Source organism: Anomalospiza imberbis, chromosome 5 (genome assembly GCF_031753505.1).
Source record: "Anomalospiza imberbis isolate Cuckoo-Finch-1a 21T00152 chromosome 5, ASM3175350v1, whole genome shotgun sequence".
NCBI classification, from domain to species: Eukaryota; Metazoa; Chordata; class Aves; order Passeriformes; family Viduidae; genus Anomalospiza; species Anomalospiza imberbis.
The window spans coordinates 24,266,583-24,293,484 of NC_089685.1; the positions used below are offsets into that span (position 1 = coordinate 24,266,583).

The 26,902-nt window shown below is 40.3% G+C and overlaps 1 protein-coding gene and 1 long non-coding RNA gene across 2 annotated transcripts in view; one reads left to right on the top strand and one right to left on the bottom strand.

Annotated features, from left to right (window-relative positions):
- Positions 1 to 14,307, top strand: LOC137473865 (uncharacterized). The gene is made up of 3 exons (XR_010999023.1): positions 1 to 568; positions 642 to 752; positions 14,297 to 14,307. It is a non-coding gene; the product is annotated as an uncharacterized lncRNA (long non-coding RNA).
- The window catches only part of CAV1 (caveolin 1), a 19,414-nt gene continuing 3,726 nt past the window's right edge, over positions 11,215 to 26,902 (bottom strand). The window contains exon 3 of the mRNA XM_068189916.1: positions 11,215 to 13,554. Coding sequence (XP_068046017.1) covers positions 13,213 to 13,554 — 342 coding nt within the window. The 3' untranslated portion in view covers positions 11,215 to 13,212. The remainder of the gene's footprint in view (positions 13,555 to 26,902) is intronic.

Below are 26,902 nucleotides of genomic sequence, written 5' to 3' on the forward strand. Positions count from 1 at the left end.
TGCTTGGCCAGAACCTGAAAGCTTTCAGGACTGATGGTGTGTGGCATTTAACCAGAGGGAGCAGATGTTCCTTGTTGGAGAGCCAAGATCTTGCCTAGTTCCCAGCTGAGAGCTTGTCATATAACATAGCCCCATAATGGAGATAATAATGCCTGCCCCGCTTTAGAAATTACTTTGAGATCTGCCAAAGAAAAGGGCCTATTCAAATGCAAAGCCTGATGCTTTTATTTATTAATAGATATTGTGCCAGAGTCACCAATCTGCTCCTGGTGCCTAGTGTGGCTTTGAAAACAGAGGATCTGCTTGCTTCATTGAACCCAGCTGGTGAGTTGAGGCCTAGGGCTGCTTTGTGATATTGGAAGGAGAAGGAAACAGCCAGATGTTAACCAGCAACTACTCAAGCTTGGTGTTTTCCTGCCCATTATTCCTCTAAAACTAGAGCAAACATGGGAGTGCCTAAGCTCACCCAGCAGCAGCAGCAGGGCTTCTGATGCAGAGGACTGGGCTTCTCAGAACACTGTTGTTTCCTTAAAGGATCTCGCATGCTTGCAAAAAATAGCAGTTATAGGTAAAACTATTTTCACCCCAAGGAAATGTATTTTATCTACTCCACAGGATCCCATGGGAATTCTGTGCTGTAGCAGGCTCCTGGCAGGACCTGTGGCCCTGTGGAGAGAGAAGCCCATGCTGGACAAGGGGAAGAGTGTGAGGAGTCCTCTCAGCAGAGGAGGAGGAAGTGGCAGGTATAATATGTGATGCCCTGACCACAGCTCTCATTCCCCATTTGCCTGTGCTGCTTGGGGACAGGAGGCAGAGAATTTGGGAATTAAGTTGTGCCCAAGAATAGGAAGAGGTGGTGGGAATGTGTTTTAAAAATTAGTTTTATTTCTTATATTCCTGCTCTGATTTGACTGGTTAGAAATTCAGTTAATTTCCCCAAGCTGAGTTGTTTTGCCCATGACAGTAATGGGTGATCTCTCTCTGTTCTTTTCCTGACCCAAGAGCCTTTCCGTATTTTCTCTTTCTAGCACAGGAGGAGAGTGGTAGAGAGGCTTTGGTGGGTACCGGGCATCCAGCCAGGGTTAAACCCCTATAGACTCAGAAGCACAGCACAGTATTAAAAGGTTCACCTAATGCATTATCTTTACTACAGTACTACCTGGCATCTCTGGAGCCTCTAGCTCAGTTCAATCCCTACAAAGATTTTCAGGAAAGACACGCAGGAAAAAAAAAAAAAAAAGCTTTTTTCAGTCTTGCTCTAGCTTTATCTCTCTGCTGTGAATGACTAACAGGTGAGAGGTCTGCTTGTCCAAATTTGTGCCTTCCCTGTTGTTTTTGGCTGCACTTTCCTGGTATGGAAAGCCTGCTACTGATTTCACTCAATCCATGTTTCACACTGCTCGATTTATTTTTGCTGTCCTTAAGGGAGTCTTTCCATAGAATCATAGAATCACAGAATGTCTTGAGTCAGAAGAGACCTAAAGATAATATAGTTCCAACTGCCCTGCATTTCTTCCTAATATCTAATGTAAACCTCCCCTCTTTCGTTTTAAAGCATTCGCCCTTGTCCTGTCACTACATGACCCTGTCAAAAGTCCCTCTCCAGCTCTCTTGTAGGTTTTTTAATGTACAGGAAGGCTGCTCTAAGGTCTCCACAGAGCCTTCTCTTCTCAGGGCAGGACACCTGTGAGTCTCTTAGCTTGTCTTCATAGGAGAGGTACTCCAGCCCTCTGATTATCTTCATGATCCTCCTCAGGACTTGCATTAAAAGGTCCATGTGTTTCTTATGTTGAGATTTTTTCACTTTCCCCTCTACACTTGCAGTACCAGATGACTTTTTGAAACAGTCCTATTAAAATGAAAACAGAGGGTATGTTTCTACCCACAAATTGGTTGACAAACTTTATCAGATTAAATATAAATTGAAGCACCTTCACTAATGTGCTTTTACCAAGCTGTCTCCTTAAGCTGATATGTTATTGTCTGTTTCTTTTGATTTCTCATATTTAGAATTGATTTCTCACATTAGGATTTTTCATGGAGCATTTTTATTCCAGACGTGTTGTAAAGTGATGGACAGTTTTAAATGCTTCCTTACCGTCTCATAAATTGGAGAGAGCACAGTAGAGCACTGCTGCTAGGTGACGTACAGCGGGGCGTTTTGGTAAATGCAGGCGGCGCTTCAGCAGGACGGAACGAGCTCCTCCCGGAGCTCCAGGGGCGGGTCTCCGGCCGGGCTGCGGCCCGGGGAGAGCCGGGAGGTGGCAGCCTCGGCTCGGCAGAGCCGCCTCGGCTCCGGGGCGCTCCCGGCTGGAGTGGAAATTCCTCCTCCTTAGACACAAAAATAAAACTCTGCGTTGCCATGGATTTAAAAGAAAACCGAAGGGGTATTGTCAGGGAAAGGCTTTGCCTTGCTGCCTGGGCGGTTCCTGTGGCCACTTTCAGGGAGAACTGCGGGGCGGTGAGGAAAGCGGGATGGCAGCGAGGGAGCCACGGTGGGAAACGCGCCAGGCTTGGCGAGCTCAGTGTGACAGATGAGGGGCTGACTTTCATCTGGTGTAGGTCAGCGTCATTCATAAATGTAAGAAGAAGAGGGTCACTGGAGCCAATCAGGAGAGAAGAAGAGCAAGCTTTAAAATCAGTCCTGTTTGCTTTGCTCGCTGATTGCTCACACCTTTTAATGATGTTCTCTCTCACTGCGGGGAGGATTTTCATTGGCTTCCTTCACTTTCCATTGAAGTAACTCGGAAAATTCCAACAGCTTTGGTGGAAACAAATTCCCATAATCTGGGATTCTCTGAAGTGTCCTTCCTTTCCAAGAAACATAATCCTTCTGCGATAGAGAGAGCTCTATCATCTGCAGAACCTTAATGCATCACTTTTAACGCTGAAAATGTACCACATCAGAAATAATGCCCAGTGCAAATGCAATTATACACCGAGCTCCCTACTCAGATTAAATTACACAACATTTTAAATATCTTGCATTATTATTATTTGGTCTTTAATTTCATTTCTTTGCCTGACATTTGAAATTTATTGAACAGTCCAAGTTACACTCAATTTAATTCACTGTCTTCAATGAGTTGACTTATATAGTGATTTTGGTTGGCTGTCTTTAAACCAAGATTTCCACTTCTAATTAGCAAATTCCTGGAACTGTAAGTGCTTTTCTTGATTTTCTTACCTCCACAGTGCTGCTGTGAAGTGATAGAATCACTCAGAAAGCAAAGCTGTTTTCGGCTCTCTCCCTGGTCAATAAGGAAAAATGTTCCTCTTGCAAAAGAAAACTGTTTCTCTTCTGCATGAGTCATGACTTTGCTTGTATGCACAGAGCAAAAGATTTCCAGCTTCTCAGGCCTCACTGGCATTTGGGGTAGGATTCAGCCAGCCAAGATTCACATGTGGAAACTAAATATGGTCATAGGGTTACACTCCCATTTTTTGCCCATTACTCAGGCTTCTGCATGGTGTACTTCAGTGCCTACTCCCTTTCTGCTGCTGCATATCTCCCTGTGCAGTTATGGATACTGCTAGTAAGATCTTAGACAGCACCAGTTACAAAAAAGTAGTGTATTTCATCTGCTCGGAGTACTACATAAAGAGAATCTGTAGTAATCCTGGGAAGAAAGCTTAAAGTTCAATACCTTTATAAAAGTTCAGGCTAGAGGGTGTAATCTTAAGTTTTACTTGAGCTTTCACTGTAACAATCACCACAGTTTTCATGGTAAAACCTGCCAAAAATAGACAAACTAGAGGGAAAGAACATGTTGTTTTTTGAAAACAAAACATCCCGTGTATTTTCAGCAGCAAGTCAGAGACATTTTTATAATTATATACAACATCAGAAGGGCTCTGATGTCATGGAAGTCAGAAAAATACATCCTAAATTATACCACATTTCACTATGGAGGTTAATCAGCATGACAATGCCATTTTTAGGTTCCAGTAAGGATGTTCAGCCCCTGTTTGGGACTAGTCAACAAGTGTGGCTGTGGAGGCACAGTGAACACGAGTTCCTGGGGTCTCCCAGCTGTGCACTGCTCTGACCCCGAGACAGAGCTCTCAGCAAAGCACTGGCTCCCTTCCCACCAGCTCTCTCGGGGGCCCGCACAGCCAGCCCCCAGGTGCTTTCTAGATCTGTGTGGGAGCTTGATCTTAAACTCAGGCCTCAGTTTTGACTTCCTTAAGGGCTCTACGTTCTCCTTTCATCTTCTAAGCTATTCTGTGCTGCCTGGAGACACAAACTGCAATGCATCCACAGTGGAGAGCTGATGTCTGTGTAGGTCCCACTTTCCACCTTCAACTTCCATTCAGAATTCAGTACAGAATAGGAACAGCACCATGACCAAAGATTTCTATGAATTAGGCCCGTTTTCAGCAAAGCTTTTACATTGTGTCAAATTTATAAGTTCTCTCAGGAAATTATATGAGACCAGACTTGATTAAAACAGAATTATGGTTTACCATTACCATTACCAGGCTGGATTACCATTTGGTCAGGAGATATTTTGTTACCTGATTAATTACTTTTACCCTGTACAACCTCTATGGGACTTTGTGGCTTGCTGCAGTATTTCTACTAGAAACAAAACCCAAAAATGTTTTGCAATAGCTGTGGTGACTACATGGATTAGAACCATTGAACCAGGAGTATCTTATACAAGTTTTTTTCAGCCAAACATTTTAAATTACACTTATGCTTTTCTGTATTTTGTTGTGTTAAACTACAAAATAGTTACCAGTAGAAGAAATGAAAAATAAATTATTCTAACTTTAATTAGATAAATACAGCTCATTTCCACAAGAAATACTACACACTAGAGAACCACAAAATTTAAATTCACATCTGGCTATGCAAAAAAAAATTCAGGCATCTTATTTCTTTACCATGAGAACCAGCCCTTGGAAGATACATAGGATAGACAATGCTGCAGGGCAAAATGAAAGTGTTTCTACTTCTGGCATGTATACCAATATTTGTTCTGGAAACAGACAACGCCTTTTGTGAGAGCTATTCCATTACATGCCCCTTTCCAAAATTATTGAACTGGCTTTAGAAATATTCAGACATGCCTTATGCCAAGTATTTGCACCTGTTACATTCTTTATGCAAAATTAAGTCACTGACTGTAAAGGTCCTAAGGGACTTATGTTCTGCCTCAGAAAATCATTTGGTGTTTATACATATGAAATCTGATAGTGTGTGCCATGAAAATCAATCAGCATGACTGCTCATCTGGGCCTCAGCTACCCACCTATCCTTGGTTAACAGAGAAGCTGGTGTTTGTATATTCATATAAGATAAAAGTGTTATTTTAAAACAGATTTTCATAAATATCAGGATTTGTTAACCCAGAAGGACAGCTTAATTTTGAGAGGCACTTTAAAATTAGCATTGGATGTGACTCTTGGAGTCAAGGCAAGTAGCACCATATACTGAATAAACTGGATCTAATACATTGTTATCTGATCACATAGCCATTACCTGATTGGAATTTAGAAAAATAGTCCCAGAACTCAACACAGAGCAATAGAATGGTTATCTGCTACTTTTTTAGTCACATTTTATCTGGTTTCCTTAAAGGAACAAAGGCTTTTTGCTTCTAGTTGGTGTTTGTAAACAGAGACAAAAATGAATGCAAGCTCCACCTACGAGAAGCTTATGAAGTATTATTGAAGACGGAGAAGAACAGAGTGCTTTTTTTACCCCTGTACTTGGCATGGGTGAGGCTGCACCTCGAGTGTGCCTTCAGCTCTGGGCCCCTCATCACAGGAAGGATATTGAGGTGCTGGAAAAGTGGGGCAGCAGAGCTGGTGAAGGGTCTAGAAAGTGAGTCATACAGGGAACAGGAATGAAGGACAGGGAACAGGGAAGGAGCTGGGGTTGTTTAGCCTGGAGAGAGAAGGCTCAGGGGCGACCTTATTGCTCCCTACAACCACCTTGTAGGGAGGCTGTAGCCAGGTGGGATCGGCCTCATCCCCCAGGCAACCAGAGACAGGACAAGAGGAAATGGCCTCAGACTGAGCCAGGGGAGGCTCAGGTTCGACATCAGGAGGAATTTCTTCCCTAAAAGGGTGGTAAGCATTGGAACAGGCTACCCAGGGAGGTGGATTCACCATCCCTAGAAGTGTTCAAGAAATGACTGAACGCGGCACTTAGTGCTATGGTTTGGGTGATATGGTGATGTGTGATCAAAGGTTGGACTCAGTGATCCTTGAGGTCATTTCCAGCCTAACTGATTCTATGATTCTATTTGCATGAGTTTTCTATCCAGAATCACCTACATAACTGCTGGAGGCTCATGCTGAAATGGAGGCAGACTAGAAAAGAGATTAGACTAGAAATAGAGCAAGGACTTTTTTAAGAGTCCTGCAAATTATAGACCTCCTTCAAGATTGTGATGAGCAAATATGGAGGTGACTTTGGAGGGAAAGAAATACCTTGAGCTGAAGCTGCTGAACAGAGAAGAATGGGTCGGTGAATTCTCTGTAAGTGTCATGAAACAAGTGGGTAAGGCTGAGCATTCTTATCAGCCAGCAACATGTCTGTGTGAATGAAGGAATTCCCAGATGTTGGGGTGGTGTAACACTGATGGTGAAATAGGAAGAAGGGCTAGCTGGAATGACAGTAGTGACCACAAAATGGCAATAGCTGAAGGCAGTACTGTGGCTGTGATGGCTGTGAAACTAAGTAAAATGTTTACTGCAAAGAAATTAAAGATAGAACCTTTAATTTTTGTTGATACAAATAAATGATTCATTCATCTTTGTTAACTCTTCCCAAGTTACTTTTCCTTGTGTCTACAAAAACTTAGTGTTCTAAATGAGAAATTTTGCTTATCAAGAGATTCAGGGTTCAATGTCCCTACAATTCAAGCTGAGGATTCAGACTGAAGGCTTTTGCTATTGCTCAGAGAAATCCCTCTACATTTTAGCCTAGTTCTTGTTGCCATCAGCAACAGGGTTTCTTTGAGTTTCAGTTCTCAATAATCCATAAGGCAACAGGTCATTGACGATGATGTTTGGTGTTTGGTTTTGTTTGTTTGGGTTTTTTAAAATTAATTTTGGATGAGTATCCACTAGTACAGTTTCAACTGTAAATTTTTTAGCCTCCCAGCCAGGAATGAGTAAACTGATACATGGAGAAGTCCAAATTTTTTGAGAACTCTGCAACAGAAAGGCTTTCCTCAATACACTGAATAGCTGGGCAGTGCTGGCTTTAAATTCCCTCTGCTGAATAATGTTATTTGCTAAGACAACTCTGCAACCTAGAGAAGTAAATCTGTATTTTCAGTGGTCTCCTTCAAAGGATATTTGTTAGACACATACAAAAGGATTTTTATAACTATAGAGATGATGTTCTAAAGACACTCAGGTTCAGACCAAAATCCTGCTAAAATATGACAAAAACTGTTCCAGTTTTTCATCTCTAAGCATCTTTATTTCATGGGTTTCTTTGGACTGTTTCAGCACAAATGAAATGAAACTGACAGAATTCTAGCTGCTTCCAAATCTAGTTGAATCATTAATCATTGTCTAGCAGAGAGTAAGAACACCTGCTTTTGTTATAACAGCCGAATTGACAATTATGTGTACCATTTGAATGGGAGCATACACATCAAGAAATAAGGAGATAAGTTAGAGGTAGGAACTGAAAAAAGGTATGAAAAGTCATCCCATTCCTTTTTTTTCCTTTCAGAAATCTCCATGCATTCCTTCCAGATGGAAGTGTGTCTGCTGTGTACAGCTTTGCATCATTCCTTGAATATGAAAGGCAGATCTGAGATCTCTCATCAACTTGTTCTTTGTATAGAATATAGCTGCTCCATTTGATCAGATTTTTTTTTCAATGCACCAACTAGTTCATTTCCATGTCAGTTTTTTCACTTGGGATTTTCTGCCAGTAGGGTTTCTGGCAACGTGTACATCTGGGCAAGCTACATCTGGAGCTTCGGTTCCTGGAGATCAACAGGCTGAATGTTGTGATGACTAATAGTCACAGATGAATGCCTATATTCTGATAGTTGCCAGAAAGTTATACAACTCTAGTCTCTTTCATCCTTTAAGGCTACTCTGAGTGAATCCTCTGGTGTAAAACATTTTCTAGCTTGGAATAAATAGCCAGGAAAAGGCTGTCAGCGCCCAGATGCACTGCAGGGGTACTCCACACCCTGGATAAAGTTTCAGAGATATCATCAGCTTGAGAAGATCACAGTTATGATGGGCTTATATCTAAGTTAGTCCCTGGGTGCCAACAAAACTCTTGAGAACTTCTGGCAGTCTGCAGAACAGCCTTCAGCCTAGACTGCTAGTGTTTCAAGCTGGAAAATACTTATCTCTAGAAGTGCTAGAACTGGAGACCATAATGCCTTTATTCCCCTCTGATAACCACTAGATAGAAGGGAAAATCAGAAGACTTTTGATCAACAATGGTGTCACACAGCTCAGGCAATGCCTTTAAGGTGACCTGGCTCCTGTTGGAAGCCATCATGCCACATCAGGTATCTATGGTTACTTCCTGCAGAGCACACCATCGGTCTTATAAAAACTTATTCATCGTAGTCAGCAAACTGAATGGTGAGCAGCTGAAGTTTACACCTGGGAGTGCAGTGAGAGGAGTTTAAATGTCCTATCTCATGGAGTGAGATGTTAGACTACAAGCCTCAGAGATACATAATTTCCCAGCACTTGCTAGGATCCCTGAGAGCATTTATCATCTCCAGCTCCTACAGGAGAAGGTCAGATAGAGTAACACCTCCTTAATACCTCCCTGCAGTATATATGTGTAACCTGAGCACCCGTCCAGTGAGTTTAATGACAATAATGGGCCAAGGAAATTTAGGTTTTCAGAACAAAAGCAAACCACCTACTAGAATTGAGCCTAGGCATTGTGGATTGTGTCTTGAATCTACACTAAAATGTGCTTTGACTATGAGAGAAGGCACAGGCTTGTAATGAGTATAATCACTGTATTCCCACTTGTGCTGTCCTTAGAATCACAGAATCATTAAAGCTGGAAAAGACCTCAAGAATAATGATTCCTGAGTCCAACCATTGACCAAACACCACCACATCAACCAGACCATAGCACTAAGTGCCACACTCAGTCATTTCTTGAACACTTGCAAGGATGGTGACTCTATCATCTACTTGGGCGGCCTGCTCCAATGCTTGACCACCCTTTCAGTGGGAAAATTTCTCCTGATGTCCAACTTGAACCTCCCCTAGTGCAGCTTGACACCATTTCCTCTTGTCCTGTCTCTGGTTGCCTGGGAGAAGAGGCTGAACCTACCTAGCTACAGCCTCCTTTCAGGTAATTGCAAAGGGAGGTAAGGTCTCCTCTGAGCCTCCTTTTCTCCAGGATAAACAAACCCAGCTCTCTCAGCTGCTCCTCACAGGACTCACTCTCTAGGTGTTTCACTGGCTTCATTGCCCTTCTCTGGACATGCTCCAGCCCCTCAGTGTCTCTTATGCAATGAGGGACCCAGAACTGGGCACAACACTCGAGGTGTGGCCTCACCAGTGTTGAATACAGAGGGGCAATCACTTCCCTAGTCCTGCTGGCTATTTTTATATATAGACTGCTTAGTAATAGCAGTTACAGATTTAGTGAGAATACTGTGCATTCTTATTTTCACAGTTATCAAATGTACATTATACCACTGTCCCTTCAGAAGCCCCTAACAGAGAAAACCATCTTGGAGACAGGATGTGCTAGTTCTACTATACGATTGAAATTTTAATTAAAAGTTCTACAGAAGAGAGAAAGATAGAAATAAAAAACCCATGTCACACGGTGTTCCAGTGTCAGATAACATGAAATGAAAAAGTCAGGGTTTGTAAGACATAAATGAGGATAACAAAGGTGTTCTATCTTAGCAAAGACTTTTATTATGTGCTTCTTTCCTCCTCCTCAGGACATGAGGAAACAAAAGGATGCAGCAGACACAAGGCAATGAAAGCAAACAAGTGAACAAAGAACAGCTCCAGTTAGACCTAAGTGAGGGTTAAAAGGTAGCTTGGGTGCAGATATGGGAATTCTCCATCATTATTAAAAGCCTAAGGTTTGTCTTTGTATTTTGTTGCAACTTCATTTCAATAAGAATATTTAAAAGAAATAGTCTGTATTTAGTTCTCAGTCAAATTCAGACGGATCAACCACACAGCCAGACAGATCACATGCTCTCAGTACCTGGGTACTCCACTTTGTTTGAAGTGCCCAGTTCTCCCATACTTTGTCTCAGGAAAACAGTTCAAACCACATGGCAAAATCTAAGAACTGGTGACTCAGAAGATGAAAAGAGTGACCAGTGACAGCCACAATTTTTTCTGCTAAGAGGAAAAGCTATATTGAGCCCACCTGAATGCACAGGTTTTGCGGCAGTTTATGACACTGACTTGTATCTAGCAGAGTGAGGCTGTCACATTTACAGCCAAGCCAAGAAATTGCCTGGTGCCACTGTCCAACACCTAATGTCTAATCCTCTATTTGACAAACCTGGGGTGTATGTTGGCTATGATCCTAAGTGTTATGGCAGGAGCATGGATATGAGATCCAGCCACAGCACAGCCCTGTGACCGCAGCTCAGCAAAGCGCCAGGGACAGTGCAATCATAGTGTTAATCTGCAGATGTCTCCCATGAAGAGTCTTGGAGTCATGATATTATAAATAGTTAAGCCTGAATATATCAGGCTCTTTGCAAATGGTTTTGGATACCCAAGGTGTATTTGCTTTTCTTTCACATTACAACCTCCCTTTTACTTTTGAAATATTTTACATTTTCTCACAAAGTCCAATTCAACATATTATTTGCTACTACTGACCTATTGAGTGCTGCTAAATACACTATTCAGTTATTGGAAAAGATATGATGGACTACATTTATTTGGTTTGTGCCATTTGAACATTATAATACAGTTAATAGATTTGTAGACCATTCATAATAGCATGTTTTGTTGGGCTTTTGTATAACAGTGTGACAGACCCATAGAAATGAACTGTGCAACAGACCCATAGAAATGAACTGTCCTGTCACAAGTTACATCCATACATGGCTGAATAAAAGCTGTCATTCCCCTATCTCCATACACTAAATGCTAAGGCTAATGAGCTTTTATTAGGAAAAATCCTGTTTCTACTGGACTGACAAAGAAAGCTTTAAACAAATTTTGTCCACATGATTTTCAAGGAAAAAGAAGTCAGACAGGATCTACCATTAAGCATCTTTTTATTGCAGTCTTTAATGTACATGCAAAATTTTTAAAAAAGGTGTCAGTTATATCTGTAAGCTTATAACAATAATGTAAATGTTTGGATCAGCAATGTATTTGGATTAGGGACTAAGAAATTTAAGTGAACAGACATCTTTCAGGATATACAGTTTACATGGTAAATCAAGAAGGTTTTCTTTGGAGTGATTTTCCTCATAAAAAGATAAAATATTTCTTGTTTACAATCTTGGTTGTTTTTAATACTGAAAAAAATCTGTAATAGTACACTCTTCATTATGTACAGAGAAAAACATAAAACTATATCCATACCAGTGTCTGTTTTAAATGCAAATAGTAGTTAATAGCTTTGTAAATTCTTGTGTACCCTCTCCTACCCCCATTCTCCCTCCCCCACCCCCACTTAAAAATGCAGCATTTCCTAAAGTTTTCAATGCTTTGGCAGAAACAGAATGGAAAGCACTTCCAAGTTAGGTAAAGCAATATGTGAAATATCAGCACTAAATAAAAAAGCTGTAGGTGTACCAGACAGCTCCATGTTCATCCCAAGGGATGAATTCTGCACTCCTGCAGGTCAAGAACTAGTTTGCTAGAGATTCCAGCTGGAGCAGGCTCAGACCCCAGCTTGTTTACAAGAAAGCTGATTAGCCTCACAACTGTTTTTACAAATGCTTCACACAAACCAATGGGGATGCAGAGAGCATCTCTGAACACAGTACTATCGTGAGGGCAAAAAGCTTTTGCAGGTCACAGCATCAGAACATGTCGCAAAGGCCTCGCTACTGAGGCCTTCCACTTTGCAACACGGTAGTTTCACACAACACCCTTGTTTAAGACTTCCTGATGTGGCAGCTCAGCTAAAAATGAACAAAGCAACACACAAATGTGAAGATTCTAAAGCATCTCTTGTGATGGATAAATTTAGACTCAGCAAAGCATCCTGAAAACAATCTGTGTGCTAGTGGCAGGCTGACCTCTGCTGATAGGCAAGTTTTGAAAGCTGTAGAAAAGTTTCTCACAGGGGCAGCTCCTCCCTGGCCTTCTGCGGCTTGTTTGGCACTCCTTCATTTTTCTTTTAACTCAGGATTACCTCTGGCATACCTGCGATACGCATTTATATTAATACTTTGCAAAAATACCCCAGATGCCAATGACATAAGCACCAAAATGCTTGCTAAGGGATGCATCGTAAGTCACAGTCAGGAAAACATTTCTGTAATGACCAGTTTTAGCTCTCAACTGCAGTTTGTTTCTGCAATCCTAATAAAGGTTGAGAAATGACTGGATACAAACTTCCAAGACAGAATGAGACAGAAAGGCACCGACCAAAGCTTTTACATGTCAATGTCTCCAGCCTGACAAAATGTTAAATTTTCAGGACATATGCTAGTTCAGTAATATGTTTACTTAACTAATTTATTCATACTGCACAATATCTGACCATGACTGTAAATAGCTGCAGTCAACTGACAATCCAATTGAAAAAGAACATTCTGCTAAAACCTGCCAGCTGGTCACGTTCATTCTGCTGTGATAGCTCTGCGCTCTTTAGCCACAATAAAATGAATGGCTTTATAGTGTTGGAAAGCATTTTTGTCATTCTTCAGTATCACTGTGGATTTATCTCACAAGGAATGAAGGGTAAGATAAAAAGGCATCCAACAACACTTCAATCTCTGAATTGAGCAGCCAGCAAAATAATATGCAGCTGGCATGGAAGAATAGCCCTTTAAGGTTAGTTTTAAATGCAGACAAAAGTAGGGGGAAAAAAGGAAAAAGAAAGAGAAAAAAAAAAGGCAAGTAGTCCAGTAAGAATGAACAGTAGAAAAAGAAACTGAGCAAGTGATTCTTTGTTTTGGGCCAGTCCACCACCAGTTGCTGTGTGTTGCTTTGGGAAACATAAAACTGGCACCAAAACACTCCAAAAAACACAAAACCTTCACCCCCTTCCTAGGCTGATGGCTCTCCTTGAATTGTCCCTCAGATCTCTTTCCGTACTGTGGCTCGGATGCTGCTGAACACTTTGCCTATGGCCTCAAAGAGCGGGTCGCAGAACGTGTGGATGCAGATGGAATAGACACGGCTAATACACTGGATCTCAATCAGGTAGCTCCTTATGCACGGCACCACTGCCCAGATGTGCAGGAATGACAGAATGGCAAAGTAGATGCCCCAGATGAGAGCCATAGGAATACCAAAGATTGCTGACAGTAAACGATAAAACCAGTACTTTGTTACAGTGAAGGTGGTAAAACTGGCCTTCCAAATCCCATCAAAGCTGTGTGTTCCCTCTGGCTCAGCAATCACATCTTCAAAATCGATCTGCAGCAAAGAACACAAAGTCAGGTCAGTCAGACATTCACATCAAGGGTGTATTCCAGAAACACCTTTCCTGGAGAGCTATGGTCCCCTGCAAGAAAAGAAAACATGAAGCACATACTTCCTGCATCCTCACGTGATTCAACCTATTATAACCCATGATTTAAGTCATGAATCTTCAGTAACCTTTACCCAGTGACTACCAGGGAGCCTCAATGATTAGCTCAAAATTAGACATCTAACTTCTAGATGGAGTTTTCCACAAAACTGAATATATTTTCTTCATCTCCTACAGCCCTAAGGTACGCAATGCCCTTATGGTCTACTTAAGGTAGAAAACAGGTGAATAAAATCGTATTTCACAGTTTTGACTATTCATAAATAATTCAAAAAGTCACCTAAGGAAGTAGTACATTCCAACAGGCATATTTTAGCACTCTCTGTTGAAATACTGAGCTGTTCAGGAAGCTTAATTGTCATAACATTTCTATAAGAAAATTAACAGAATTGCAATGATGGTTCATGCATGTCACACAGACGTGTTTGATATAACCCACAATACAGGATATTTAATTTAGTCAGAGCAACCAATTGTATAGGCACTGCAAACAACAGGAAAGAGAACATCACAATACTATTCCTCTGCAAGGAAATAAATGGCTGTTGAAGTCAGATAGAAGAAAAAAAATATTGCATTCCTGGGACTGGATCCTGAAGTGAGATAATAATGCTGTCAAAAGTGAAGATGTACAGGAGCAAGGTAAGTATGACATGGGCCAGCAGCCTCAGAAACTCCGGCAGTTGTACCTTAGCATGCTGGAAGAAGGCAAATATACATACACTCTGTGTAAATACTGCTTATTATTAAAGGCTCACAATCACTTCTTTTAATCTAAAATATACCTAACAATTGAAAAGCACTCATTCTTCTCTCCTACTGAAACTTTTATCACCTCCACACATAAGTTACTAACAAAGGGAAAAATATTATAAAACCACTGGACTTTCCAGCTTCTTAAAGAAAAAAGATAATTACCAAAAAAAAGTGTACAGTCTAGGTGCAATTTATGTGAATGGCTGGTAAGTCCTTGAGAGGAAATTTCTGAATTATCTGTGATATCCAACACCCTGAATACCTAACACCAGGTTGGCTTAATTGAACATATTCACATTACTCTCTCTAGACATCTTATCAAGCAAATTATAAACCTCCTCTTTTTCTGCTACTCTGAACTAGGTTCTAGTGATCTGAAGGTCATTGTTTGGGATGGATATTCGTCATCATCATCACCATCACACCTAAAGGTAGCATTTGAGTTGAAACTTGATCGCCACAGAAACCTTTGGCAGAGTAAATATTCTTTTTAGAATACATAAGGAAGCAGACTTATACAATCTGTTTCTGCAGCTATTCAAAAGCAGACTTTTCACTGTAGCCACATCTCATGTTAGCTCGTTTTCAAAGTGAATGGGTGTTCTTTGCCTATTATCAAAATTTTCCTTTAAATCAGATAATAAAAATATCTATAAGATGGCAAACCCCAGGATGACAACAGTAAAAGAAAGCTGCTTCTCAAAAAATATTACTACAAAAGGACAACATGGTTCAGCATAGCCCTCTTATTCTAAAACTTCTGTCAATTTATTGCATACTTCCCACCAGCTGATGCTGTAATCCTTGGCAAAGGTAACACAGCCATCATAGAGGTTTAAAGCATTGAAGGCTAGTCAGTGTCATATCTAAAGTCTTTTTATTTATTTCAGTTGTAGTGGAAGTACCATCTTGTATTATTTCAAATGGTTGATAAGAGAAATATTAGATCTCATAAGGAAAAAAGTTTGCATTGAGCTCCATCAGCCTTTTCATGGTTGCATCTTTATTTTAGCCAAGCGAGACCTATTTTTATTAGAAATACATTTTTTGGCAAGCAAAATGAAGCCATAGTTTAATGTGAATTTTCTAGAATTTTTAAAATATATAGTAAGATTAGCCCATAATTTGATTACTTTCAAAGTAATTCATTGTAATGAAATGGAAAATGAAAGTCAATAAACTCACTGGTTTTCAAATCAAACAGTAAACTTTCTGTAATTGTGATTCTCAGTAACGAATATTTTTAGCCTGTTGTGTTCAACAAAATGTCCATGGAGAGCTGGGGAGCTGACAGAAGAATCATGCCATATAGCATTTCCAGATGGACAGCCCTGTACTCCTTCCAGGAGACGATGCTAATATTAGAACATTTATTATATATCTTTGGTCAGGATTTCCCAGCTCAAGTCATACACTGTTGTCCTAAAAGTACTCAGGAATAAATCTGTCCATGAGATAATGGGGATGTATTCACAACACCGGTAATTATAAAGAGGTTAGTTTCTTGGCGCAATATCAACAGCTCTCAGAATGTTTCCAGCAATGCAGAGAAGTAGAAGAGATGGCCCTGTAGGAATGGTAGTTGATGTCACACTACTGTGTCGTCCCATTTCATTATTCCTCAAATTCGATTTCACATTACTATGGTTTGAATACGGGAACTTGTGAGTGAAAAGACAAAAACGGCCTGACAACTTAAACTCTTAGCTGACGACAGTGTTAAAATGAAGCTGTTATCTTCCCAAAAGCTGTAAGAACATTATGAAACATAAGAACATTATGTACATGCCAAGAAAGTCCAGCTACGCCTGGCACGTGAACCTCTGTAGAGCTGTCCAAAACCAGATTTACCTGCAGCAATATCTAAATAAAGATAGGCAAGGAGTTGAGGTAATCTGGGCTCTTCTACTCATGTGCTAACGGAACACTGCCTGGGAAACGCTATTTATTTCACTCTTCAAGCAGTACAGATAAGTCCTTATGCTGCAGGAACTGAGATATCACTCAGCTTCTTCCTGAACTAAACCACTCCCATGAAGGATCCTGATTTTAACTTGTAGGGGTCAGTTCTCCAAAGGCTGCAGGAGGAACAGGTGACTGGATGCACTTTGCCTTGCTATGGATTACATTTACATCACTCACATTACTCACTCCCTCCTCAGTTCCTCCTACTACTCTCCTCTACTTTTTAGTTTGTAGCACTCACTGATGGTGAGTGCCATCAGGCTGATAAAGGGTGTCCAATTGAAGTAATTAAAGTAAAAATAGGACTGACAGGAGAAAGAGAAGTGCCCAGAAATATGATCCTACAGAAGAAAGACACTGTCATTTCTGGTAATGAATCTAACTGTCTTGCAAGTATAAGACAACATTTTTAGGGTATTGTTCTCAAGGTCACTTTTGTCAAAGCATCATGTTAATGTAAATCTGTGAACTCTCATTTTATCTACATAAAGGTTTTCTTAGGTTGTGCACAGGTCTTGTTTAGTAGATTGCATGCTCCTTGTGTAGTTTGTTCCTCCAGAGCTGTCAGGATGTGCTGTAAAATCACACTGAGGCAGTTGCCAAGCTAGTGAAAATACATGCACGTTCACTTGTGACAGGAGAGAAGTACAGGAAATTTGGTTTGACCCTCTAAAGGCTGCTAATAACTCGCTCTAGCCTTCTGTTTCAGACTAAACTATTAAACACTATCAACTCCTGCTCCATGCCTACAATGCACTTCCTGACTTCAGCTATTCTTTGTTTCCTACTATTCAGTTTGGTAAAGCCAGATTTTACATTGCTTGAAGCTTTTGTCTGATTCTGCTATGAGAATTAATGCAGCTTCTTTTGCTCTGCACTTGTTTATTAAACTCCTATCAGGAAACTGAGGAACCTGCTTTGATTCTAAAATAGATTTATTTACAAGAAAGGGAAATGGTATGGGATTTATTTACAATATTTATTTACAAGAGCAGGAAAATGTCTATTTAAAGATCAGAACTATTAATTAAGAAAGCTTAACAGTGTGAAGTTATCATCTGACTCAATTATATATGCTACATGTATGAAATCAGTTGACCTGCTGACCTTGTCACTTCAAGTCCCTATGTATCAGAAGCTGGCCGGCTGGAAAGGTATATTAAATGCCAGGCTCAAATCACCTACTTACCAGCTGTGCTTCTCAAAAGTTTGTTCTTTGAGGTTTGTAATATTCATTACATAGAAAAAATTACTGTGCTTGGTTTGTCAAAAAAAAAAATTATTAAGACCACCAGCATTAGGCTTTGACCTGCATTTCTGTGACTGTAACTATCATAATTCTTATCTTTGTGTGTGGTAGCTGCATGCTGCTGCTGTGCTCATTGCACACAGTTCACACAGCCAGGCACCACCCCTATTCTACTCCAGAGGAGCCCAAACAAGTGCTGAGAATGCCTAAATTTTTGTGTGCTTTCAATATCTCTTGGAGTCAGTAAAAGAAGGCTTAGATCCTTACTGTATCTCTATCGATTGATAACTAATATGTCCAGGCAGGCAGAACACTTAAATATGCACACAACATGAAAAATGTGAACTGTCGCACTGATGTCAATATGCTTACATGCTCTGCCAGACCAGGGCTAAAGACTAGGCTGAATGTACACAGGAAAGAGTCATAAGCTAGTTTTCTTTACATTTTTATGCCCAGAGTGTGGAAACTGTCTTTACTGCTTACCCTGGGAAGTTTTTAAATAGGTTTTCCCTGATTCCAAGACTGCAAGTGTAATACGGTTTCACTGTATTAAAACATGTCCTTGCAAGACATGAGACAGACACAGTATTTTTTTTTTCTGTGTAGTAAATGCAATTTGTAATTACCAAATATATTCAATGTTCTTTAAAGAAACATTAACATAAGAAAATGTATAAAATATCACAAAATTACAAGCCTTTCTATGGCATGGGTCACACTTGGGAGGTGATGTTAAGGACAGATGCAACAATTATGTTGGAGAAGGCTGTGATGTGTATTATTAAAAATAAGATAATGTGTGAGCATATGAGATTATTATTACCTTAGCACTTCCACATGCTACTTGGAACTTAAAAATTCCCAGTTACAGTGCCTGGAGAAGAAAGAGATCAAAGCAGCTGAAGAAAAAGTTAAGCAATAAACTCAAAACCTTTCTGTTAAATCATGGATGCCACTTAAACATTTATGTATTTCCTTGATCCTTTGGAATACCACATTACCACATATGATTCTTGTCTTGACTGCTGCCACAGTTTAACAGAAAATTATGAAAAAGTTTATACTCTTTCTACTGAATCTGCAGGAAAGAGAACGGGGGGCTGTTGGGACTTACAGTAGGAAAGTTGCTCTTCTCCCTTCCCTCCCAGACACCCAAAGACTCATTCACCCTTTTAAGAGCACTGTGTTATCTCCATCTGGCAAACCTGTAGTTATGTAGGAAAGCTGGTACTTTGTTCCTGAACACGTAGAGCTTCATGATTCCTAGATGGTCTACTTCCTCTCTAATCAGCGTCAACAGCAAACATTAGGCGATCTCAGGTGTTCATTAAAGCAAAACCTCATTCTGTTCCACAGTATTTATACAAACCTCGAGCTAAAGCATGGGTGACTACAAAACGTGAACATCCAGCAGTGTTCTGTTCCCTCACAAGCCGAGAAATTGCAGTGAATCTTGGTATTGGTGGCAAGCATCTAACAAGGGAACCCAAAGAGTCCCTCCAGGCTAGGCTGCAGTATGATTAGGCTTTGCCTGTCAACCTCAAACTCTGTCTTCAGAGCACACTGTTCTTCTGGGGACTGGCCAGATCACAAGGCACAACAGTTGCTTCTTTGCAAAAAAAATTTAAAAAAAGATGCCACAACTGCAGATGGCTAGGACCAGAGCTGTTGTGTAAGGCTTGTTGAGTGCAGAAAAATTACAAACAAGTATTTCCAAAGTGAATGAAAGCCTAAACAAGCAAGCAGAACTGTTGCACCCCAGTTACTTGCACAAACTGACCAATGAATTTGCTCTACCTTTCCTGTCTCCCTGTGCCTGCTTTCCACAGTATGGCAGAAAAGTGTTCTGCTGGCAGACCTCTTAATGGAAACAGTGAATCTTTCCTGCGTGCTACAGAGTATGCCAGGAAAGCAAACAATGCTTTAACAAACAAGGATATTAATGTTGGAAAGTAGAATTGAAGGACGGCACTCTTTTTCCAGAGAAGAAAACCAGTCTGGTCGGGAGTGATTCCTTCTGCATGCATAACAAATACTCAAATGCATTATGAAAATGTGTAAATGATGCCGTGACTTAGAAAAGCGGGTGACTGTAGATCACCATTTCACAAACTGAAAATCATAGAAAAAAGAAAAAGAAATTTGATTCTATTTACTGAGAGAACAATGTCCTGCTCCCTGCCTGTGCTAATTACATACCAGAAAAGCCCTGCTGATGGTCTTTGTTTCATCAGATGGGCAGGCTCACCAAAACCTGCGGAAGTAGTCGTGAGAAAAATGCAATTGATGCCAATGGGTCAGCACTGTAGCAACCAGCTGTTCTCCAGAGATCTCTTCCTGAAGCACCTGCCTTTCCTGTTCCAATACAGGCTGGCAGAAGGAAAGAAGAGTAGTTTCAAGGAAAGATCTGCACTCTGCAACACAGCAAAACTTCCTGTGCAGGTGGGGATACCGTGTCTGCTAGTTCCTTGACAAATGTCTTGATGTGGTTGGAGTAAGCAGTCAGAAAATAAAATTACTGTTTTCCTCCCTGGAAACTGGGCTGCTGGGAGGTTATTGCAGCTTTCCCGAAGAGAAACCCTTAAGAAGCTTTCTTTGTTTTTTATTATTTGGTTTGTGTTCCACAGTTCCTTGTTTGATACAGCTATTTTAGCAAAGAACCCTAATACATTTATGTATATCCACATATGTCTGTCTGTCTGTATGTTTTAAGAGGTATATTTATGAACATGATCACCAGTGTGAAGTTTTGACTACACTAAACATAAAAGGATTTTTTTCTTTTATTTCACTGATGCCTAGAGTTAAGCTGAATCCAAAAGCCTTAATAAAACACATTGTGTAAACTGATTTTATATTTTAAACATGACAGCTTTCTATTTTATTATTTATGCTTATATACTATTAAGGTAATAAACTGGTATTAAGTATGACTTCTTAGAACTTGCTTTAGCTTTATCACTCCTAAGGCACTATTGGAACGTGGAAATGTAGTGACCTCAGACTCTTTAGTAGTGCACAGAGAGACAGGGACCTTTGGAGGTTGTTTTAGACCTGGAAACCACTTTTTTCTGTTTATAGTTTGTAAAGAGAGTCTGAGGAGACTCGATTATGTATACTGTCGATAAATCCTGTTAGCTGCTGTGATTCTTTTTTGCAAATCTGTATAACTTGTTTTCACCTTTTCCCCTCATTTCTACCTAAACCGTGCTTATTGCTGACAGTGAGTGTACAGTGATGCCCAGTTGCCTCTTTTCCTTTAAAAAAAGACTTGTCCCTGCATTTGTACTGTTAGAAGGTTATCTTTCTTATAGAAGAGCTTAAGTTACTGATCCTTAAATATAAGGTATTTCTTTAGTATTTCATAAAAATCAAGATATTTTATAGTTCTGCTCCTGTCATAAACTGCATGAGAACAGCAATGCAACTGAGTGCAAGTTTGCTGATTGACACCAAGCTGTGTGGTGAGGCTGACATGCTCGAGGAAAGGAATGCCTTGACAGGCTTGAGAGCTAGGCACCTGTGGGCCTCAGGAAGTTCAACAAGGCCAAGTGAAAGGTACTACACCTGGATGAAGGCAGTCCCAAGCACTAATATAGGCTGGGTGGTGACTAGATTGAGAGCAGCCCTGCAGAGAAGGACTTGGGGATGTTGGCTGATGAGCAGCTCAATATGATCTGGCTTGCAGCCCAGAAAGCTGAGAGCACCCTGGGCTGCATCAAAAGAAACAAGTTGAGGAAGATGATTCTCCCACTCTGCTCTTAGGAGACTCTACCTGGAGTACTGTGTCCAGCTCTGGGGCCTCCAAGATGAGAACTGCTGGAGCAACTCCAGAGGAGAGCCAAAAAGATGATTAGAGGGCTGGAGCACACCCTCTGTGAAGACAGGCTGAGAGACTTGTAGTTGTTCAGTCTGGAGAAGAGAAGGCTCTTGGAGTAGTAAATAAAGTGGGCTGTAGAGGGACTTTTTACAAGGGCATGTAGTGACAGGACAAGGGGGAATGGCTTTAAACTGGAAGAGAGTAGGTTTAGATTAGATATTAGGAAGAAATTCCTAGGAGAGGCACTGGAACAGGTTTCCCAGAGAAGCTGTGGATGCCCCATCCCTGGAAGTGTTTAAGACCAGGCTGAGAGGCCTTTGACCAACCTGATCTAGTGAGTGGCATCCCAACCCATGGTGGGGGGCTGGAGCTGGAGGATCTTGAACGTCCCTTCCAATCCAAACCTTTCTATGATACGTGAACTTGAACTTCATAAAACAGCTGATGATTTTATGGCTGAGCTCTACAGGAGACAGATCCCTGATCTTGAGGAAAAATGGTTCTTTTTCGTAGGATCTGTTTGAATTCCAAGAAGGGATTTCAAAGTTGAAAAAGGAAAAGTTGCAATCCATCTATGAGACTCCCTTAGGCTTTTTTGGAACTCAGAATATAAATTCAGCACAGCAGGAGTTTGGACAGAGAATGTGATGCTTTCACCTTCAGCTGTGAGAATGTCTTCTCACTTCTTATCTATGAAGTTGAATTTATCAGTTCCTATTTGTTTAACTATAAACTCCACCCGTGTACAGCCCCACTAACATCTACAGCACAGCTCCTACATCTTGAATAAAATCAAATTTTATCAATTAATGAGCTCATTAAAATGGGACAGTGGCACTGAAATTATTTTTTCTTTTGACTGCTAATCTAGTAACAATTTCTGACAAAAATGGTATTGCATAAAGTTCAAAAATTCTTTTAAACATTTTCTAATTTTTTTGAAATTTTTTTTGAAAATGTTTTTAAAATTATTTTTGTAACAAAAGACATTTTCCTAAGAAATCTATCATGAAAATATAAAGAAACTAATGGCATGAAACCTGCCTCCCTAATAAATCAAATGAAATGGCATAATTTCTCTTTCATGTTCAAAATAATCAACCCTTTTAAAGTCCAAGATGGGTTTTATAACTATCATTTGTCTAGAAAACAAATATGGTAATTCTGGATCAAAAAGCTCAGAAAATCAGTTACTGATATAGACTTCATTCTGGTGTCTGTTAGAAGGGTATTTGAGAGTTGTGGGAAATACAAACTTATCTTAGTTTTAGAACTATATCTGGCTTCAGTATTCCAGAGATCACAAGTGTTTCAGAATCACCCAAGTTCATTTGTATTTTCTTCTTTCTGTTGCCTAAAATACAACCAAGAAAAAATTTCCTCACTGGGGACCGCATTGGTAGACCATTCTACTGTACACAATTGTCCCTTTTTCCCCTGGAGAGTTTTGCATTTCAGTATTTTTTGTTTGTTTTAGATATCCATACTCTATGCAAGAAAAGACAGTACTTATATCCACATAGTGCGCTATAAGTTCTACAATCAATTCAAATTGTTCTCAATATTTTCTAACATATGATCTAAATTCCTTTGAAGTTATCAGAATTGAAAAGTATTTGCCTCTTTTGAATCTGAGATAGTGTCCAGTAAATTCTAACAAAAGAAACAGCCATGCTGAATCATTTTCTCTGTCCCCATGGCCATCAAATTTTTCTATGGAGTTATGAGTCATGTTCACCACGCCAAGCAAGAAGGCTGTGCATAAGGCTTTAATAATACCATGAGTTTAAATGCGAACAGTTTTTTGAGAAAGAAGCTTTCATTAGAATAGATGCCATTATTAGCTGTACTCTTATGGACATTCAGAAATTCCATGTCTGAGAACTCCTAATTAATGTGCAAGAAAACTATTTTTCAGAACTCTTAAAACCTCACTCAGACCTTGTATAAACCTGGCATTCATAATGACCTGAGTTTTTAATCTCATACTCCTAGACTAGCCTTGGAAGAAATACTTGAAACAGAATTGAATCATATGGTCAGCCAAAGTCAAACATTTGAATTTACTTGCATTTTAAATCTAAACCCCATAGCTTGTTAATAGGACATGACGTTACAGAACCATTTCGTTTAATTAGTTGTTTGGCAGAGGTAAGGTGTCATGTCTAAACTATAAGTATCAGCAATTGAGACAAGCATGCCCTCTGAGAGCACTGCTGCTCCTGTCCTGTGGTTGGAGTTAAACACTGTGATGTGAATCTGCCTCCAGAGGCATCACACTTTGGTCACTGCCAATAGCAAAAGCCCAGGTGACAAGCTTGGATTAGAACACATACACACACGTATGTTTGTGTATCTATGTATTTATATGGATGTTTTAAAAGTTAAACATTTATCTATGTTCTCATGACTTTTAACAATTTCTAAAAACAAAGAAAAAGGGGTCTGCATTAAATTTCACTTAATTACTTATTTCAGAAATAGCACCTGATTGAGCTCTGCTTTTCTCTCATTGTACTACGTCGAAGAGCAGAACTGTGTTCCTCTCAGGTTGACACTTGTCACATCTGAGTGACAGCCCACCTTAGGTCTCCCATTCAAAAAGAGCATGGGGTGACACCTGCTTTCCTTCCATGAGGTTCTCAGGTGTGGGGATGGGAAGTACTCTGACCAGTCATCTCTGTGCATCTTACACTGTCCTCAGTACAACAGGGAGGGACCTTATTAATGAAAAATTACATAAAATGTAAACTGCTTTTGAAAAATCCTCTCTTATTGAGGATTGAAATTGTAAATTTCAATGAGGCAGAAATTGTAAATAGCTTTAAAAGCATGCCTGAGTAATACTTTCCTCCCTAATGAGTGCATAAGGGTACTATAGTGTTTGTCAACATCTGACTAAAAATTCCAGACTTTTCCTTGCAGTAAGCTGAATTGCCCTCAAGTGCATTAGTTTTAAGTGAAAGGTATGAATATGTAACTCTCTGAAACTCGGTACAAAAGCTCTGCATCCTCACATCTGTAGCCAAGTACTAGATTTTTTTTTCCAGAGCAAAAAGGACTCCAATACAACCAACAACAGATACACACCACTTGTTTAAAACAAAATAATAATTATGCTCTGGATGCTAGACCAGCCACAGGCCTTTCTTCCTGGCACATCACTGTAGGAAAAAAAAGTAAGCTGGCTGCAGATGTGACTGCACAGTTGGTCCTCACTAGTAAAAGTGAGGATTAGAATTTGTAAGGTTGGCTACAAGGTCCGTCCCCATTCTCAGCAAGGAGCAAGGGAAGTGAGAAGAGTAATCTGTAGGAGAGCTGGCTCCCTCCTCTGTGTTTTCCAAATTCAGTAAACTCTGTGCAGACTTGACCACAGATATGTTGAGAAAGTCTGAACTCTAAAACTCGAAGGCTGCAATTTAGCCATACTCTGAAAAACACAAATACTGTGTTGGGAAACAAGAAGAGCAAAGCCTGAACTTCAGGCACCTTCGTGTGAGTCCCGGGTCATTGGGGAATGAATGAGAGAAAAAAGCAATAAGCTTTCCACCCTGTTTGTTGTGTCTCATCACAAATAAAACCTGCGGGACACAAGTCCAAGAGCAGAACTGTCTGGTCAAGGACATATGAAACAGATAAAACTATGGCAAACCACCTGTATAATCACCAGCACGACTCCTGGAGAGCTCTCACATGCACAGAGGCTGTTTCTCCCTTACTAGATTCCCTCCTTGCCTCCTGCCTGACTAGCCACCTTCACAAGCCAGTGCCTGAAAGAATTAAACCACTAGTGCACATTCTCCCACTGTCTAGGTGATGTATGAGGAAGAAAATCCTTCCTTTCTGGTCTCCACTGAAAAAAATTGGGATGAAAAAGGAAATTCTGGTGATTTTAGTAGTTTGTGCTTTCTCCTGTTCAGAGCCATTAATTCCAATGTCTGCATACATCAGGTTCCATAAGGCCTTGTTCACATCCCTCTCTGAACAGAAATCCAGTCATTTGCCCCATTTTTCTGGAAACCTCCCAGCACTAAGCTTCCACTTGGTAGTTAATTCAAACACAAACCATAAGCAACGTCACAAACAGCTTTGATGCAAAGCTGCTCCATATGTCTAGTTTTCATAAATGGATCTAGACTAGGTTTCTGCCCCTTGCCTGGATCCCAACCCTAATGCTGCCTGCACCACACATCTGCTACAGGGGAAGCTGGGCAGTGGCAGATGCTCTGTGCTGCAAATCAAGGGAACATGTCTCTTGCTTCTCACAAGAGAAGCTTATTTTTAAAATGTGCTATGGGAAGTATTTGAATACAGACAACACTGAAGCCTTTTAGAGAGCTGCTTACAGAGCAGATTCCTCATTCTCTGTCTAATCATTTCTATTTCATGGCTGACTGATTTGTCCCCAGTTTCCATGCTGTTGTGCCTCATAGTCAAGTGGCAAGAAATGCATAAAATAGTGGGTAAAAAGCAGAAAGTTCCGAATCTAGAAAAATGCAATGGCTTTAAAAAAAAACTGAGCTCAGCCTGAGCCATACTTCTGGCATTATAGGACTCTGACACATTTTTTTTTCCTCTGATTTTCAGTACTTAAGACTCAGATCACCTTCAGTTAATTTAGCATTCTGCCTGGAATTTTTACAGCCAAAGTAAGAATGGCAGATGCATGTCAGAAGGGGACTACAGACTAATGGCTAAGGCAGGAACTGAACCTGTGTATTTGCACCCCAATCCAAGCCTGTCCCCTAGGTATTGGGTGTGAATTTTATTGCTACGTCTAATAGACTGAATCTGAACATAGGGTCCATATAAATGCAAATTGTGGCAAAAATTCCTCTCTACTCTGCAGGTTGGTCTATCTATGAAATACTTAAAATAAAAGATATTCTTATTTATCCTTGTAACAAACCAGAAAATCTTAATTTACAATGCCATTTTGTACAAATACTGCTGGTTTTATGATGTAAAATGGATCCTATCTGGTTAACATAAAATTCATTTTGGTATATTCCTGTGTCTTGATGTGACTGTTCACTGCCAGGAGCTCACTTGCTGACATAGAGGCAGTACTGTTATTCTGGCTGTTTGCTGTTTTTCAGTGAATATGTTGGTCCACAATTATTTCAAAAGGAAAAACTTGTTTTTTCCATTCCTGTACTTATTACTCCCCAAGTTTATTTTAGAAGGCAGAATGTAACAAACTTCCTCAATCCTCACCTCTGTGGGAGGCAGAGAGGGCAGGATAAGCTTTGTAGGTTTCAGCTTCTTTTAAGGCCATTGTGTTTCTTTTCTGTCAGTGTCTCCCTCTTTTCCCATCAGGGTCTTTCTTTCATTAGGCTAGGTTGTGGACACCAGAATTCTGACTTGCTTGGGAGCTATGACTCATCCTCAGAAGGTTTGGTTGCTTTGGGGACTTCTCCTGTTGACATACGCAATAAAC